Source organism: Callospermophilus lateralis, chromosome 10, assembly GCF_048772815.1.
Source record: "Callospermophilus lateralis isolate mCalLat2 chromosome 10, mCalLat2.hap1, whole genome shotgun sequence".
NCBI lineage: Eukaryota > Metazoa > Chordata > Mammalia > Rodentia > Sciuridae > Callospermophilus > Callospermophilus lateralis.
In genome coordinates, this window is record NC_135314.1 from 65,429,005 (window position 1) to 65,446,637 (window position 17,633).

The following is a 17,633-nucleotide window of genomic DNA, read 5'->3' on the forward strand; positions in this document are numbered from 1 at the left end:
AAGAGGGAGGATATACAAAACCTACCAAAAGTTTGGATAAAGAAACTGATAACCCATCTAAGAAAAAATTTTTTGCTTATGGATTCAGGAAAGACAAATTAGATAATCTCTGCTCCAAAGGAGTTTGTCGTAGAAGGAAAATGACAAGTATTCTAGGTTCCGAAGTTATATGGTAGGATAAATGCAAAACAGTAGTATGCAAGTAGTAAAGTAAAAAGCTTCCTTTATTAGGTGATACTTGAGCTGAATCTTTTTGGGATTAGTGGCAGGTGGTTGGGGTGGAGAGTATGGAGATTATGGAGCATAGAAAGGAAAACAGAGGGAACAGCTGTCTTTGCTAAAGTTAGGGAACTGCCCAGTTAAAACATAGAAGCTGGAGACTTAAACCCTTGGCAAAGGGGAGAAATTAATTGTGGAATGTAACTGGGGATAAGGTAGTGGTAGGTTCTCACCTGAAGAGACCATCTAATCGGAAGTTTTATAGATTTAGCATATGAGGGTGTCAGTATTTTGTAGATAATCATTTTACAACTAAACTCAGAAGATAAGTCACATTGTTTCACAAGAACTGAAGCCATTTGAAAACAGTATTTAATACTCCATAAGATACATATATAAAGAATAAAGTTATAAGCTATAAATAGGTACCTAATATCATCCATTATGAGAAGTAGTTTTAGTCATGAAGTTATTAAAGACAGCATGAATAAAATAAGAACCTTGGCAGGTTACTCTAGTTACCTTAGAAGGCACATAATTTTTCATTATTAATTTGGGTTAAACTGATCAACATATAAGCAAATAAAATTTGTGCAATTTATATATATATTATACACACACACACACACACACACACACACACAAAGATAGATTTGTGCAATTTACAATAGTTGTCCTGTTTTTCTCAGCTCATAACTCCAAAGTTGCTGCAAATAATAGATAAAAGGATGAGTCATCAGCTGTCCTTTCGGTATGCTATACTAAAAGGATATGTCCAAGGTGAAGCAGATGTCATGAATATAATTGATCGGATTGCAAGTTCTGAACAAATTAAACAGGTGAGAAAAATTTTAAATACTAGGAAAAGACTTCACTCCTTCTACCCTGGTTGACCTCATCCATTATGTTCTGAATCAGTACGTTTAGCTGCGGTCTTTGTGACTCCTGGTGTGTTAATTAATCTCTGCAAAAGCTTAAACTAGTCTACATTTAAATTTCTTGCTAATATGAAACACATTTCAGTAAGTCTTGTAAATCAGTTTTTGGTCCTCATGAAATTCATATGTAGTGGTCAGCTTTCTACCAACGCAAGCTCCAGGATTTATTAGGCTATTGTTGTATTAGATAGGAAATATTGGAAAGTGAGAAGGGACGGCAGTGTAGGGCAGTGGTTCCTCATAATGCCTAAAGGCTTCCTACAATCTCCTTGTTTTTTCCATAGTAAACAGTAAAGGAAATAAAAGTGAGTGATCTAACAAATAGACGGAAGTAAAGAAAACAATAGTTTTCTACATGAAACCTTTTGGAATTCTCTCATTAAGCAGATGAGACGTATAAGAACAAGAAGGGTTAAATGGTCGACTCAAAGTCCCATAGATAGTAAGAGGCAGAGACAGTGCTAGGGCCTAAATTCTAGGTTTCAACTAATACTGTCATGTGCCCACAAGTTTATTGTCCAGGTAGAATTCAATATTTGCCTCCAGAAGTGATTTAGAACATTTGACTATTATATTTTATGTGTGCAAAGCTTTGTAGTTACAAAAAAAAAAACCAAAAACTGTATACTCAATGTGTGGTAGAACAAAAAGTAGTTTTCCTCTCTTCACCACACAACTTTAAAACTAACTTCCTGAGTTTAGTTGTCTTTTTTAACCTCTGATATTTAGTCCTGGAATTGGAGGATACACAGGAGAAAAAGCAAAAGGAGTTAGATCACTAAATTACTGTCCGATTTTTGTCTTCATTTCAACTTTCAAACACCCTTAGCCAAACCTTTTATTAACCTTGAGGTTGAAAGCCATTCCTGTGTCCCAAATTTGTAGGGTCTCGTAAAGATGAATGGCCAAGTAACCCCCATAACTTTCCGAATCAATAATATCCTAAAGCAAGTTACCTTGAGGAAAAATATATGAGGTGCCTTTAGGCTTCTCCAAACCAGCCTAGGAATGCCATTTCTTGTTTTCTGCAGTGCTCTTGCTGAAGCAAAGAAGCCTTCAGGGCTGGAGGTGTACCCTCGTAGCTCAGTGGTAGAGTGTGTGAGGTTTGATGATTCTTAGCATCGACAAAAGGGAAAAAAAAAAAAAAAAAGAAAAGAAAGGAAATGGGAACTTTTCATTGCACAAAATTCAATTCTAATCCCCCCAAAGGTCTCCATCATACTTTTCTACAAAGTTTGATTTGGTCAACTATCCAAAAGTTGTAAATGTAAAGACATTTTATGAAGTTTCATTTTTCCAATAGAGATAATAATATTTCTTTTGTTCTGTAGATGTTATTAATTCAGGTAACAAGTAATATGGAACAAGCTATGAAAGAGCTAGGTAAGTACCTTTCTTCCTACATATTTAGCATGATCATCTTTTATCATCATGATTTCAGAAAAACAAGGATTTCTTTTTATAACTAAGCTAATCTTTAAGGAAACTTATTTCCAATGATAATAATAAAGTGGATGACTTCCAACAGTCATCATAATTGTATTTTCTAGTATAAGTGGGTACAGTGTAATATTACCTCCACACACTTATTCTCACTGCCAGATACAATGAAGATCTTTTAATTTCTGTTTAAATAGTCCATACCTGCCTGCCATAACTAAGCATGCCATTTTATGCCCTTATTAGTTCCGTTTTCTTCCAAACTTGTGTCTTCCTGAAAAATGGGGAAAGAAGTTCCTTTTTCTCTTCACTGCCCACAGAGCTGCCATTCAAAGGTTTAGGGTTACACTGAATTGAATACAGAAGTGTGCTGCACAAGTCCTAGGAAAAAGAGGTCCAGTACCAGGTAGTAGGCAGCAAAAGAACACAGAAAAGCCTGATAATGAGGCTAGATTAGCAAGATTGTGTATGGCAAACAGTTACCAGGACAGATAAGAGGTCATGACCAAAGAAAAGTCCAACTGTAAAATCTGCGTGGATAAAATTTTCCAGGGAGCCAAAAATCCAGAAGAGACGAGCAGAAAAGCACAAATGGATGAGTCATCTAGATACATAGGCCAGGTGAGAGGACCATAACCTGGATGAATGAAAGGGTTTAAATCAGAAGGCATATCTGAGCACACAGTCCATAGACAAAAATCCTGATCCAAACAGAATAGAAAAGTAGATCATGAACACCCAAGATTTGGAGCCCCAAGCAGCCTCCCAGTGTCCAGGGCCAATGGGTCAATATAACTCTTAGTTTTAGGGTGAGGACTGTCTATCCTTTCCCATGGGCTCAGGCACAGGTGTGAGCGCTGTCAAGAAAATGGCAGAACTCTGGTATTACTCATAAGAGACCATTGACAACAGTGAGCGTGTCAGGGAGAGGTTCATTTCCCTGTGTTGAAGGCTTTAGTCCATTAGCTGTTGTCCACATGAAGCATTTACAAGCATATTCTCGTTGCATTTGAAAATAATTTGTTACTTTTCAGGTTACTTAGAGTATGATCACCCAGAAATCGCTGTCACTATGAAAACAAAGGACGAGATTAACGTCATGCTCAATATGGCTAGAGAAATTGTCAAGGCGTTCAGGTTAGAAGGAATTCTTCATAAAATTGAAGGTGCTGAAATTTTTAAGGTAAAGTGAAATATTTTTGGAGCAAATATATTTACTTCATATGTAGTCATTCACAGTATTGGAGCCTGCTTTTGACTCTTTCAATAAATATCATCCTTGAGATATAAAAATCTCACTTAAAATAATTATTTAAGGGCAAGCACCCACCATAGAAAGGTTTCTTCCTGTAGCCTTGGTGGTCAACTTCTTTTTCCATTTTAGCCCCCAGTGAAAGATCATATCTTTCTCTCAAACCAATGGTCTAATTAATCTAATCTTCATCCTTCACTACCATGGATATCAATGTGTTCTTGATAATTATTTATGATACTGAAATAACATTTCCCATACAAGCCATAATCTATGAGAATGCTCAGGTGTAGGATTAGGACTAACTACATTATCTTTCTCAAAGTTACATAAGTGGTACAGTGACATGACATATTAAAAGATAGAAAGTTTCCCAACTCATTCTATAAACTGTTGTTATTTGTTCATCATTTAATTAAAAATCCTAAGGATTTAGTTTAAAAGCTGTAAAATTATTAAGAGAATTCAATAGAGTACCCAGAAACAAAATAGTATACAAAATGTATCCCCAGTAAAAGACAATGTAGAAAAATATTCTTTCTAATTATTCCTGGTTATCTATAGGATAGACTCAAAATCCCTTTGAACGACACGTGAGGTCCTCCCACCGTCAGCTTCCTGCCAACTTCCCAGCTCTGTTTCCTGTCTATTAACAATTGCAATTAAAAGTACAAACTCAACATGAATTTAACACCCATGTAGTAAGAACTAAAAAAATCTCACTGAGCACATATTTCTGTCAAGGAGGGATTGACGAACATTTCTAGAAAGGGCAACATAGCAAATATATTATTCAAGCACTATGGTTCCTGCCACAACCATTCAATGATGTAATTGTCGCACCAGAGCAACTATAAAAAACATGTAAATGAATGACTTGGCAGTATCCTATCCCCAAAATACTCCTTACAAAAGCAAGCATCAAGCAAAATTGGCTTATAGTAGTTTATAATAGTAGCTTATAATAGTTTTCAACCCATGCTGTAAAGACTCAAAAATTTAAGATGTGAATCATCCATAAAATAATAAGTTAATCTAATAAACAATAATAAAAAATAAAACATCAAGGGAGCCTAACCAGTAGGTTACTAATACAATTTATTGCTCAGAAATTATTTTTTTTCAAAAACTGATCGTTGGACTGGGGTGCAGCTTGGCAGTGGAGTGATTACCTAGGTTTGATTCCCAACACACAAGCAAAAGTGAGAGGAGAGCTCTCGAGATTCTGTTTCCCCACCTAGACAGGAATTGCACTGGAAGAATCTCTCTGAAGTAACCATGTTGGAATTCTGGAACCTACTGAAGGGTTGACATATTCCAGGGGAAGGTTTGGATACTACTTTGTGGTTAATGTCTGTCAAGTTTAGTCCTTAGCACAGTATCAGTTACCCATCTCTCACCTCTCAACACCATAACAGTTAACTGTGCACATGTCTCAGAAGCACATCATATAAAACTTGCAGAAAACAGAACACACAAAAAGGACCCTATCTTCCAAGTATCAGAAATTTGACACCTGACAAAAGCAAGGAAGAACGTTTATTTTGGCTGATGGTTTCGGAGTTTTTAGTCCATGGTCAGCCACTCCATTGTTTTGTTGTGGACATTTATGATTTATGCATTTTTTGGACATCTGCTATACTTCAGTAAGAAGATTTGCTTTAAAAAGCCAAGCTACTACTTTAGAATGATGATCATACAAAGAAACACAAAGATGTAATAAGAGAGAAGAGGTCAGATGTTTCTATGCAAGAACAAAAATGTCAGAAGATAAAGATTAGGAAATAATAGAAAATGACTTTATTTTTTTTTTAACATTCCAGGAACACCAGTTTGTTTCATCTTCTTTTTAAAATTGTATGGTTTTAGGTAATCATGGCCAGAAAAAGAGAGGTGCTTGATTTTCAATCTGTTATCAAGCCACTAACTGTTGACGAAACTATGTATCACATTCCATGGCTTGAGAAAGACAAAGACCGTATAGACTTTATTCAGGTAAGATTTTTATTTGCTAGTGATATCATCTTCCATGTACCAACAGCTTATCTTTTCAAAAGTAAGTATTTGGCCATGATACACTCTAAGTTAAAAACTCTCTAATTGTTCCTGATTATCTGTAGGATAAAATCAAAATCCCTTTGAAATGACATGCACAGTCCTTCTACCCTGCCTATTTCCCATTTGTCATCAGTCCCTAATATTCTACTCATACCCATCCACTCATGGTGGTCCACACACTTTACACTGTTTTCTAATTCCATTTATCTGTGGGTGCTATTTACTTTCCTTGAAATGTCCTTCAGTTCCACTTTTTTTTTTTTTTTCAAAATTTGCATGTTACTTATGTCTCCAGAAACATTCCACCAGAGGTGCTCAGAGAAGTAGGCCTTGGGCCCAATTCCTTACCATCCTGTAGTCCATCTTGGACTTGGGAGGACCAAAGGTGCTACCATCGTTTCCAGTATATGCTTTCATTCCAGCGTTAAGTTCATTACATGACAATTATTTTTACATCTCTGTCACCTACTGTGTTTTTTTAGCTCACTCATCTTTTGAATATCCAGTTTCTTTCACTTTCAATGCTGCATAGTGGTTACTCAATGAAAGTTTTTGGAATTAAGAAATAAATGGGTCTAACTGGCTTCAATAATATTTGTTTTCTATGTCAATCGAGTGCCAAAAGACCAATTATATCTTTTCACCTACTTAAAACATTTAGAGTGAAGGAATTTTTAAATTTATTTTATGAGCATAAGTAATAGAATATGTGCCAGAAACCTTCATCTGTTTCCGTTATTTTTCACTCACATGAAGCATTTTCATTCTTCCATTATATCCTCATTTTTAGATTATTTCTTTCCTCACTCATATATAAACACTCCAGCTGAAATTTAAAATAGTCATGAATATCTACTGGCCTCTTTATTATTCATAATCTCTATTTCCTCTTACAAATTTATTACCAATACATTAGATTTTGCTGAACATTACAATATTTACTTTAAAAATGTAACATTTTTATTAAAATGTGAATTTCAACATTCTCAACCCCTGCCAAAATATCATTGGTAAGTTAAGTACTTTGTGATTTTTTTTTTTTTTTTTTTTTTAGGAAAGAGCTAAAATTGTAACATTTGATTGTGGAAATGATATATTTGAAGAAGGTGATGAGCCAAAAGGAATCTATATTATTATTTCAGGGATGGTAAAGGTAAATCAGGGATATTTATTTATAAATGTACTTGTGAGCATTAGTTTAAGAAAAACTTTTATTATAAAATTGATAATTAATATCTTTCCATGTTAAGAAGTACATAGTTTGCATAGTTCATTTTTAGGGCAGCAGATACCATTCAAACTATAATATTGTTGATGAGAGAGAATGGATAATAATACATATAACCTTTTAAGTCATATTTTCTCCTAGATAGTAAGAATCCATCAAAAGGATCATGTTTTAAGACAGAAAATTATAAATTATTGTTCATTTTATGTTTATATAAAGTAGATATAGTTGGCTGAGCAGAAGAAATTCAAAAGATCAGAGTATTTATGAATGCTTTGTGTCTAGGTCATTGCTAATAATAGGTTTACTTAAGGAGAAATAAGTATTTTCATTTTTAAAATAACATGTATGCATTATAATTGTTAAAACCAAAGTGGGAAGAAACCATAAGGTTGACAGTTTGGACAACATAAATTACCTGGCAAATGCATTTTTCTGTTTCTTTGTTCTTGAACAGCTTAAAAGAGTAAATCTGGGTACAGAGAGTGAGCCAATACTCTTGGAGACAGAGGAGAAAGCTTACCCAGTCATTTACACAGACTATGTGCTCAGCGGTGAAATAATAGGAGAGTTAAACTGCTTAACTAATGAGCCAATGAAATATTCTGCCACCTGCAAAACTGTAGTGGAGGTCAGAAAACATCACCTATGTCTTCCTGTGGTACCTCATCCAATGTCTAATATAAAATTTAAGGTCTCTTAATGTGTAATATGTCTACTGTTTAGTTTCAATTTATTATTATTTTTAAATAAGAAAAGTTAAGGAGCAAACTTTATTGCAAAGTTGTACTCACCTAGCATAATGTCCAGATAAATGGCTTCTAAAAGTGAACTTGCCATATGGTTAAATTCCTCTTTTGATATGGCAGTGATAGAATTAATTAATGGAAAACTTCCTTAGAGATGATTGAAGACAACATCTTCAACGTGCGGGGTTCCCATTGGCATGATTTGAACTCAAAAAGAACGGAGACTTCCATTCTTGAAGTTACAAGAAAAGAGAAAATCTATGGCTCTACAAACTATTATATCAACCCAGTTTATGGAAAATACAAGCTAAAAACAAGTGACATTAGGAAGGAATACTTAGCTAAATCTAGAATATGGAAGATTCTGCAGGACAAATGACCTGACTTCGTCAACAAATAGTGTGTGGAGAGAGAGGGAAAGAAGGCAAGAGAAAATTATTAAAAACAAACTTAGGAAATACAGTGACCAAATATAATTGTCCTAATTTGAACAAACCAATTATTAGGAGTTTATTTGAGATAATTTAGGAAATTTTAATATCAGCAGAATATCAGATGATACTGTTATCTTTAATTTTGTTTAAGTATGATAATTGACATGTTATATTTTTGAAACATTTCTGTCATTGGGTGATGGAAATTGAAAATTTCATAAGTGAAATTATGTGATACCTAGGATTTGAATTTAAATACTAGCTTTCTACTTCAGGCTTTGATGAAGTTACTAGCACACTAACCATATATGACTACAAAACTTGACAAAATATATGAGGTAAATGTTTTCAGCCATTGAAATAGGCAGTTTATGCCTGAAAACCTTAAGAGAAATTCACAATGTAAGCCCCACATGCACCCTGATCCCACCCATGATGCAGCAGTTAAGAACCTCATGGAAAGAGAAATGGGGGAGGTTAAAATGGCGGAAATCTGCCAAGCAGGGAGCAAAAAAAGGAACTGCAGAGACTCAGGGAGTCTGCAGGATGGTTCTCCACAAGCCCTCTGTTGAGGATTGCACATGCACAGAATGAGTAAAAGTAGAGTGACTTAGTTATTCTTTTTTGGCTTTGTTTTATTTGTTTGTTTGTTTGTTTGTTTTGGTACTGGAGATTGAACCCAGGGGCACTTAACCACTGAGCCACATCCCCAGCCCTTTTTATTTTATTTAGAGACAGGGTCTCACTAACTTGTTTAGGGCCTCTCTACATTGCTGAGTCTGGCTTTGAACTCATGATTCTCCTTCCTCAGCCTCTGGAGCCTCTGGGATTTTAGGAGTGTGCCACTGTGCCCAGCTTTACTAGGTTGTTGAAAATGGAATAGAGACTTTTGAGGTCTAGAAGCATCAAGGATTGGGGACTTTTAAGGTTCTATCTTGCCAGAGAAGGAGATACTTGTTAAAACCAAAAGTAGACAGTTAAGGAACAAGAAAGAATAGACTTTAGGAGTGATGGTCATGATCTTGATTAGGGCTTGTTATAGATCCACCCTAACAGCTTAAGAGCAAGCCCTAGCAGAATCATGAGGGGAAAGAGTTTCCAAGTTGCACTGTCTTGGAAAATATGGTTTTCTGCTGATTGGCCCAAGCAAATGATAAAACCCAGCTGACACAAGCTCACAGTAATCAGATTGTATATGAATTGCCAACTCCAGCAAGAATCAACAATTTTCAAAGACAGAATTCTACAATGTATCATCAGGAGTCATACAAAGAAATATGAAGTAGTAACCTAGAGTAAAAAATAACTACAAATGGGTCATTACCCAAAATTATATATTATTATTATTATTATTAATTTAAAATAAATTAATAAAAATAAGTATGTGAAGTAGTAGATATCATTTTACAACGTGTACATATATCAAAACTTCACACAATATCACATACTTACAATTTGATAGAAGAATACTAAAGAACTTCTCCGTGTGGCCTTTTGAAATTTAGTGCAGTGGTGCCTGGCATGGTGGTTCACACCTGTAATCTCAGCTCAGTGGAGCTAAGTCAGAAAGACTGCAAGTTCAAAGCCAACCTCAGCAACTTTGTGAGGTCCTGAGCAACTTAGAGAGACCCTGTCTCAAAATAAAAAATGAAACAGGCTGGGGATGTGGCTCAATGGTCAAGGGTCCCTGGGTTCAATCCCTGTCACCAAAAATAAATAAATAAAATAAAATAAAATTTAGTACAGTGGGGCTAGGGATGTGGCTCAGTGGTAGAGCATTTGCTTAGCACGTGCAAGTTCTTGGGTTCAATTCACCAACACCACATCACAAAAATAAAAATAAAATTTAGTACAAGACAAGATCACAAAAATTGTGATCAATATATACATTTTATTATGTTTCCAAGCCACAGTAAGAAACTTACTAAATTGAAAATCTTAGTTTTAATGTTATTATAGGGAAAACCTTATTTCTTCAACCATAGGTGCACAGAATGAAATATTAAATTTATATCTTCCTTTTCCCAGACATATTTTATTCCAAAATCTCACTTGTATGAAGCCTTTAGACAAAAGTATCCTGGCATGGAAGATAAAATGTGGCTAAAAATTGGACGTGGAATTACTGCTCAAAAAATCAGGGAACATTTATCTTATGAGGTAAGAGGTGTTTGTACAACCTTCTCATTAAGATATTGCCAAAAATTGACCACAAATTTATATTAAACTTCATAAATAATCAATAGGCTATGAAATTGTGTTTTTCTTATAGGACTGGAACTATAAGATGCAATTAGAGCTCTATAACATGCACATAAGAGATATACCAAAAAATACCAAAATTGGTATCTATGATGAAAGTGTAACCTATGTTATCCTCATACATGGAGCCGTAGAAGATTGTCTGTCACGAAAACTGTATAAGGCACCTTTCTTAATTCCTATAACATGCCATCAGGTAAAGAAATATTGATTCGTGTCTTCAGGCCAATATGTTTTATGTCCAACAATGTATTAGTATCAGAAAGTCGCAATCGTAATTCAACTTTCTACCTTCCCATTATCCTCTTTTCCCCCCACTCCATAAACACCCACGACAGCCACATACAGTCTTCATCGATTGCTTTGGTAAAGCATCGATTTGCAGTCAGATAGCAGCTCCGTTCCTTGGGGCTTGAGGGAAGGCAGAAAATCATGAGGAAGGATGTGGCAGGGGAAAGCTGCTCAGGACATTGCACCAGGACGTGGGGAGAGAACTGTGCTCACTACAGACAAAATGTAAACCCCAAAGTTATGCTCCCTATAACGCGCCTCCTCCAGCTGCACCCCACCTGCCTACAGGTACCACCCAGTTATTCCCTCACTGATTTAAGGGACGGCACTCATAAACCCAATCATTTCACCTTAACTTTCTTGCATTGTCTCACACAAGAAAGTCCCAGAGCCCCCTTACACTTGTCTAACTCTGTCTATCCCCTACTCATACAGCCCTGCTTATTGTGGATTTGAGTATCAGTGTGACTCAACGCATTAAAAACCAGCACATGTTGGAATGATTTCTTGAAATATTTTTAAAACTCTTTCTGCCATATAAAAAAACTCTTTGATTAATTTTTTTAATGATAATTAAACTTCATAATTTTCTCATCTGGAAGAAAAATATTTTTAAGAATCAGTAAGAGTGGGCTGTAGCTCAGTGGTAGAGTGCTTGTCTCACACATATGAGGCACTGGGTTCGATCCTCAGCACCACAGAAAATTAAGTAAATAAAATAAAGATATTGTGTCCACCTACAACTAAAAATATTTTTTAAAATCAATGACAGTATATGGAATATTGACCTTCCCACGATCAGCCTAAGAATTTTAAGATATCTGTCTTACTTCTGTTGATTTATTGATAATTTCAATCATCTTTTAAATATTTAGAGAGGACCTGAAATAGTAGCTAACTAGAGAAACATTTAATTGCATTTCATGTATTCAGAAATTAACTTCCATTCTACGAACTTACAGATACAAGGCACAGAAGATTTCACAAAAATAATGATTATTCAAACTTCAATTGATCTGGAAAAACACACATGGAACACAAGAAAGTATATGTCTACACCTAAAACTTCCCTGAAACTAGGATCAATAAGTGAGTTATATCTTTTGAGAAATTTGAGAACTTACTATTCTTTTATAAAATAGTCATATATATATTTGGAACAGGTATATTCATGCTGCCTAGAGTATTTTTCAACCGCCATATTCAATACTCATACGTGAACTCAGAATATCAAGTTACGCTTAGAAATTATTGTATTTTATCTATAAGAATAAACATGCATAATTATCTTAATAATATGAAAAAATTAATGAGGGAACTTCAGGCTCTTCCCCCGAATTAAAATATTTTATATGGCAATAATAATAAAAATAAAAATAACTGACATATAAATCACTAGAACTAAATGGGTAATCTTGATATAAATTCTGTTCTTCATACAAATTTCACATGATAAAAATTGTATCAAAACATAAATGATTATTTAATAACTCCTACAAATCTGTTGACTAAAATTTGAAAAATAATTTTGAGATTTAAAATTGTAAAGAATTAAATTTTGAAATAAATAATAACAATAGAAGTTAATAGTTGTCATTTATTTAAAGGAAAAATAATGTTAGAATTTAGAAATATAAAAATTAATTCTAAAACCTTGAGTGTCAATAACCATATTAGTAATGAAGAAATAAACAAAGGACAATTTTATTTATTTAATTACTTATTTATGACAGTGGAATGCATTACAATATTTATTACACATAGAGCACAATTTTTCATATTTCTAGTTGTATACAAAGTATATTCACACCAATGTGTGTCTTCATACCTGTACTTTGGATAATAATGATCCTCACATTCCACCATCATTAATAACCCCATCCCCTCTCCCTTTCCCTCCAACCCCTCTGCCCTATCTAGAGTTCATCTATTCTTCCCATGCTCCCACTCCCTATTCCACTATGAATCAGCCTCCTTATATTTAAAACAAAAAAACAAAAACAACAACAACAAAAAAAACATTCAGCATTTGGTTTTTTGGGATTGTCTAACTTCACTTAGCATTATCTTCTCTAACTCCATCCATTTACCTGTAAATGCCATGATGTTATTTGCTTTTATTGCTGAGTAATATTCCATTGTATGTATACGCCACATATTTTTATCCATTCATCTATTGAAGGGCATCTAGGTTCCACAGTTTAGCTATTGTGATTTGTGCTGTTATAAACATTGATGTGGCTGGGTCCCTGTAGTATGCTGTTTTTAAGTCCTTTGGGTATAGACCAAGGAGAGGGATAGCTGAGTCAAATGGTGGTTCCATTCCCAATTTTCCAAGAAATCTCCACACTACTTTCCAGATTGGCTGCATCAATTTGCAGTCCCACCAGCAGTGTATGAGTGTACCTTTTTTCCTCACATCCTCGCCAACACTTATTGTTGTTTGTATGCATAATAGCTGCCATTCTGACTGATTTGCATTTCTCTAATTGCTAGAGATGATGAGCATTTTTTCATATATTTGTTGATTGATTGTATATCTTTTCTGAGAAGTGTCTGTTCAGGTCCTTGGCTCATTTGTTAATTGGGTTATTTGTTTTTTCAGTGTTTAGCTTTTTGAGTTCTTTATATACCGTAGAGATTAGTGCTCTATCTGATGTGTGAGGGGTAAAAATTTGCTCCCAGGGTATAGGCTCTCTGTTCACCTCACAGATTGTTTCTTTTGCTGAGAAGAAACATTTTAGTTTGAGTCTATCCCATTTATTGATTCTTGATTTTAATTCTTGTGCCACAGGAGTCTTATTAAGAAAGCTGGGACCTAATTCCACATGGTGGAGATTAGGTCCTACTTAAAAATATGGAACGCTTCACAAATTTGCGTGTCATCCTTGCACAGGGGCCATGCTAATCTTCTCTGTATTGTTCCAATTTCAGTCTGTGTGCTGCCCAAAAGAGCACAACAAAGGACAATTTAATGAAGAAATTGAAAGTGAAATGCAGAAAAATGTTCAAGGTTGTTGATATAATAACATAATAACAAATTAAATATTTGGTTTATTTCATTAGTGAGTTTTTAAAAGAATAATAATACTTATTGATTTTAAAATGTTGTGAATTTACTATATGTACTTACTTCGTTGGTACCAGAATACATTAATAAAGTTAGAGATTGCAAAAGCCATAAAGGTATTTATAAACAATATAATTTCTAGACATTTACCCTAAAGATATAAGCAAATAAGAAATAGAAATGTTCATTGAGCATTATTTATAAGAATAAAAACTTAGAAAAAATCAAAATGTATAATGATAAATGGATGATTAAGTAACTCAACAAACAGTCAACAAGATTATAAGTAGGCATTAAAAATTAATTTTCCAGACATGTGCAGTGGTGCACGCCTGTAATCCCAGCAGCTTGGGAGGGTGAGGCGGGAGGATCACAAGTTCAAAGCCAGCCTCAACAATTTGGCAAGGAGCTAAGTAACTCAGCAAGACCCTGTCTCTAAATATGAAAAAGGGCTAGGGAGGTGGCTTAGTGGTTAAGCATCCCTCGGTTCAATCTTGGTACCAAAAATAAACAAACAAATAAATAATTAAAAAAGAAATTTTCTATTTTGTAATGTAGAGAAGGACATAGGATATATGTCAAGTAAAAATGCCAATGATAAAAACACTAGGTTGCTAACTTTAAGTGAATTATAATTTGTTACATTACAGTTGCATGATTTTGAAACTAAGTGGACATAAAGTACTGTATTTATATAGGTTCCCACTGAACTTAAGATGAAGCGTCCACAAGAAATATTAATGGGTCCTTCACCATATGCTCCTTCATCAGATGTCTCTTCTCCTTCTCCAAAACCTAGCCATAGCAAACTATTAATGGTTCACCTGAAATGGGAGATCTGGGTGTGTCCCACACCTTAGCCTTCACAAAACACTCCTTCTGCCTAGAACCCTCTAAACATCCCCTTACCCTCAGGTCTCCATTCCATACAGCTAACTCCTTCTTATCCCTTTAATCTTAATTTTTTCTTCAGGGAGCCATCAATGATAATTCCAAACCTCACTGAACCACTCTCCTGTACACTCCAGTAGCCCAACATGTACTGTCCCATAGGCCAATGTCAAGTTGGTTTTGGCTTTTTTTGTATGTTTGCTGGTCTGCTGTTGTACTATCTAAAAAAAAAAAAAAAAAAAAAGGCATAGGATCTTAAAACTATTGTGCTGTCTTAGGTGTCCTTATTACTTAATGTGCCTGGCACTCCAAATACATATTGAAAGTATTTGGAGATATTGGGATAAAAGATGATTTGTCTCCTTACCTTTCAAACTTTCTGCACATTGTTATATGATCTTTATAATAAAATATATCTAAGCCTTTTTTTAAGGTTCTGCTTCACACCAATGTCAGATCACAATGTCAGATCACAGCATGAATGAGTTGAATATGGTCTAACTTAACAGTTCGACTAGCTGAAATTGTGACCCACATTTCAGTAGTTGAGTTCACACCTTCTTTTTTGAACTAGTTTCAAGTGAATTCCTGGAAGAAGAACTGCAAGAAGAAAGTGATATTAAGGAGGAGGTAAACTTGGAACAGTTCTTTTTTAAATTTTGTTTGTGTAAAAGAAACTCTGCAATTTATAGGAACTACCAGTGTATTTTTCTTACTCCAAAGAAAATCATTACATAGATTTTAGTATGAAAAGTTTCTATTATCACAAGGTATATGATATAAATCATTATTTTTTGTAAATAGTAAAGAAATAACAAAGGAAAACAAGTGTAAAGAGATATCAGAACTTCCTTGACTTACATTAGCATCCAGGTACCACCACAGATGGCTGCGTTGTAGTATATAAGGCCCTTCCCCTCCACCTCATGTTAAAATTGGACTGGGGTGAAGGCTCTCAGCCTGAAGGTACAATGCTCTTGTACTCACAATGCCTGATAAAAGCAAGAGCTCAAAAACAAATGCCCTATCATCTACTTATCCCACGGTAACCTAAGTTACTCAGAAAGTCCCACAAATATTGATCGATGTCATGGTTCTCTACGAATTTGGATACATCACTTGGGGATCTTAAGATCTTCAAAATAATAAGCCAACTTTGCAAAAGGATTCTAAGTTATGAAACAGTATTGGGACCTTGAATCGAAACTGAGTGGAGAGATACAGTGAAAATGCGTCATTACATCTCTACCAGCCTACCTCTGCCTGGAAGAACAAAGGGAAATGACAATGAAAATAGAAAGATGAGGAAGATTTTTAAGATAAACTATTTCCAGTGCCTGCTGGCTAGGGCATCTCTCTATTAAGCTTGCAGGATTCAGTTTAGTGTATTTGGGGTGTGTGGGGAGGTAGCGGAAAGAGCAAGGGAAGCTGATGTTCTTCCTGTGCCTATTCTCAAAAAGTACTGCTTGTCCATCAATTAAAATACAAAATGATGGCAAGATGGTTGAAAGTGGGAGTTCACTAAAGGGCACTAACATAAGCCAGTGGAACATCATCAGACTGTGTTATCTAGTAGATACTTTTGCTCCCTGATGTTAGATCCTGGCTGTGTTTCTGTGCCGGCTCCCTTTCCACTACCCCAAACCCTTTCCCCACCAAGACCACCTTAGGATTGTGGCTTTGCTTTCACTAAATGAAAAGCTCCCTTGAAGGCCTGTCACAACATCCTTGCAAAGTGTCCTGATTCTCAGGACAATGCACACAATGCAGAAGTCCCAGCTCTCCTAATAATGTTCATTGAGCATTATTTATAAGAATAAAAACTTAGAAAAAATCAAAATGTATAATGATAAATGGATGATTAAGTAACTCAACATGCAATCAACAAGATTATAAGTAGGCATTTAAAATTAATTTTCCAGACTTGTGCAGTGGTGCACGCCTGTAATCCCAGCAGCTTGGGAGGGTGAGGCAGGAGGATCACAAGTTCAAAGCCAGCCTCAACTGGCTTTGAACTAGATTATACACTAGATTATAGACTAGATTGTATAAATCAGACCCTTATTAACAGCCTCAGAATTTGACTCCTGTTTCCTATCCCAATTTCTAGGCTGAAGAGTCTGGAACATTACTCGAGGAGAATATCAAAGTCTAAAGCATCTCCTAGAAAAAACCTAAATGAAAACCTGGTAAGCTGCCTCAGTTTCCTCGACATGACTAGGAACATATCCAATGGAGACTGAAACCAGAAGTGCATTTGCCCTTAGTATGATAGTGTGGATTAGAGCACTTCCCACTCGCTAGTTGATTCTCCCAGTGTCTCTAAATTCCAATTTGAAAAGTTATCTTTTTAAAATAAGATTCCTCTGTCTAGATTTCTTAAAACATAGATTCCTGGTTTCCCCTCTCTATTCTGCTACTTAACCCCTCCATGCAACACTGGCTGCTCCCAGTTCACTGGGTTGTTTTTCAAGTGACCATGTAATGTTGAAAGATATCAAAATATAATAAGTTATGACTTCGCTTCTAAGGATTTATGTTTTAGTTACATAGACAAACCATACTGGAGGACAATTAAATAGCAATAGAGGATACACTGTGGATAGTGCCAGCTGATGTTGAAGGAATTTGAAATAGAAAGAGATGGCAATGAAGAATTAACAGACTCTTTGGAGAAAAAAGAGGATGTTCAGAATGGAGGACATGAGAAAACAAGACCATTGGGGGAACCATGAGTCTAGCCATCTGTCAGCTGGCTATGCCAGATGTGTCTGTTGTAAATATCTGTATGTATGTCTGTT

The 17,633-nt window shown here is 35.2% G+C and overlaps 1 protein-coding gene and 1 non-coding gene across 2 annotated transcripts in view; one reads left to right on the forward strand and one right to left on the reverse strand.

Annotated features, from left to right (window-relative positions):
• Slc9c1 (solute carrier family 9 member C1) overlaps window positions 1-16,987 on the forward strand; it is a 59,658-nt gene extending 42,671 nt beyond the window's left edge. Inside the window, exons 17-27 of the mRNA XM_076867021.2 lie at window positions 909-1,058; window positions 2,489-2,540; window positions 3,632-3,780; window positions 5,719-5,844; window positions 6,962-7,060; window positions 7,593-7,766; window positions 10,347-10,478; window positions 10,591-10,776; window positions 11,834-11,960; window positions 15,407-15,462; window positions 16,943-16,987. Coding sequence (XP_076723136.1) covers window positions 909-1,058; window positions 2,489-2,540; window positions 3,632-3,780; window positions 5,719-5,844; window positions 6,962-7,060; window positions 7,593-7,766; window positions 10,347-10,478; window positions 10,591-10,776; window positions 11,834-11,960; window positions 15,407-15,462; window positions 16,943-16,987 — 1,296 coding nt within the window. The remainder of the gene's footprint in view (window positions 1-908; window positions 1,059-2,488; window positions 2,541-3,631; window positions 3,781-5,718; window positions 5,845-6,961; window positions 7,061-7,592; window positions 7,767-10,346; window positions 10,479-10,590; window positions 10,777-11,833; window positions 11,961-15,406; window positions 15,463-16,942) is intronic.
• LOC143409080 (U6 spliceosomal RNA) lies at window positions 13,723-13,829 on the reverse strand. The gene has a single exon (XR_013092591.1). It is a non-coding gene; the product is annotated as a U6 spliceosomal RNA (small nuclear RNA).
• Window positions 16,988-17,633: the final 646 nt, after the last annotated feature.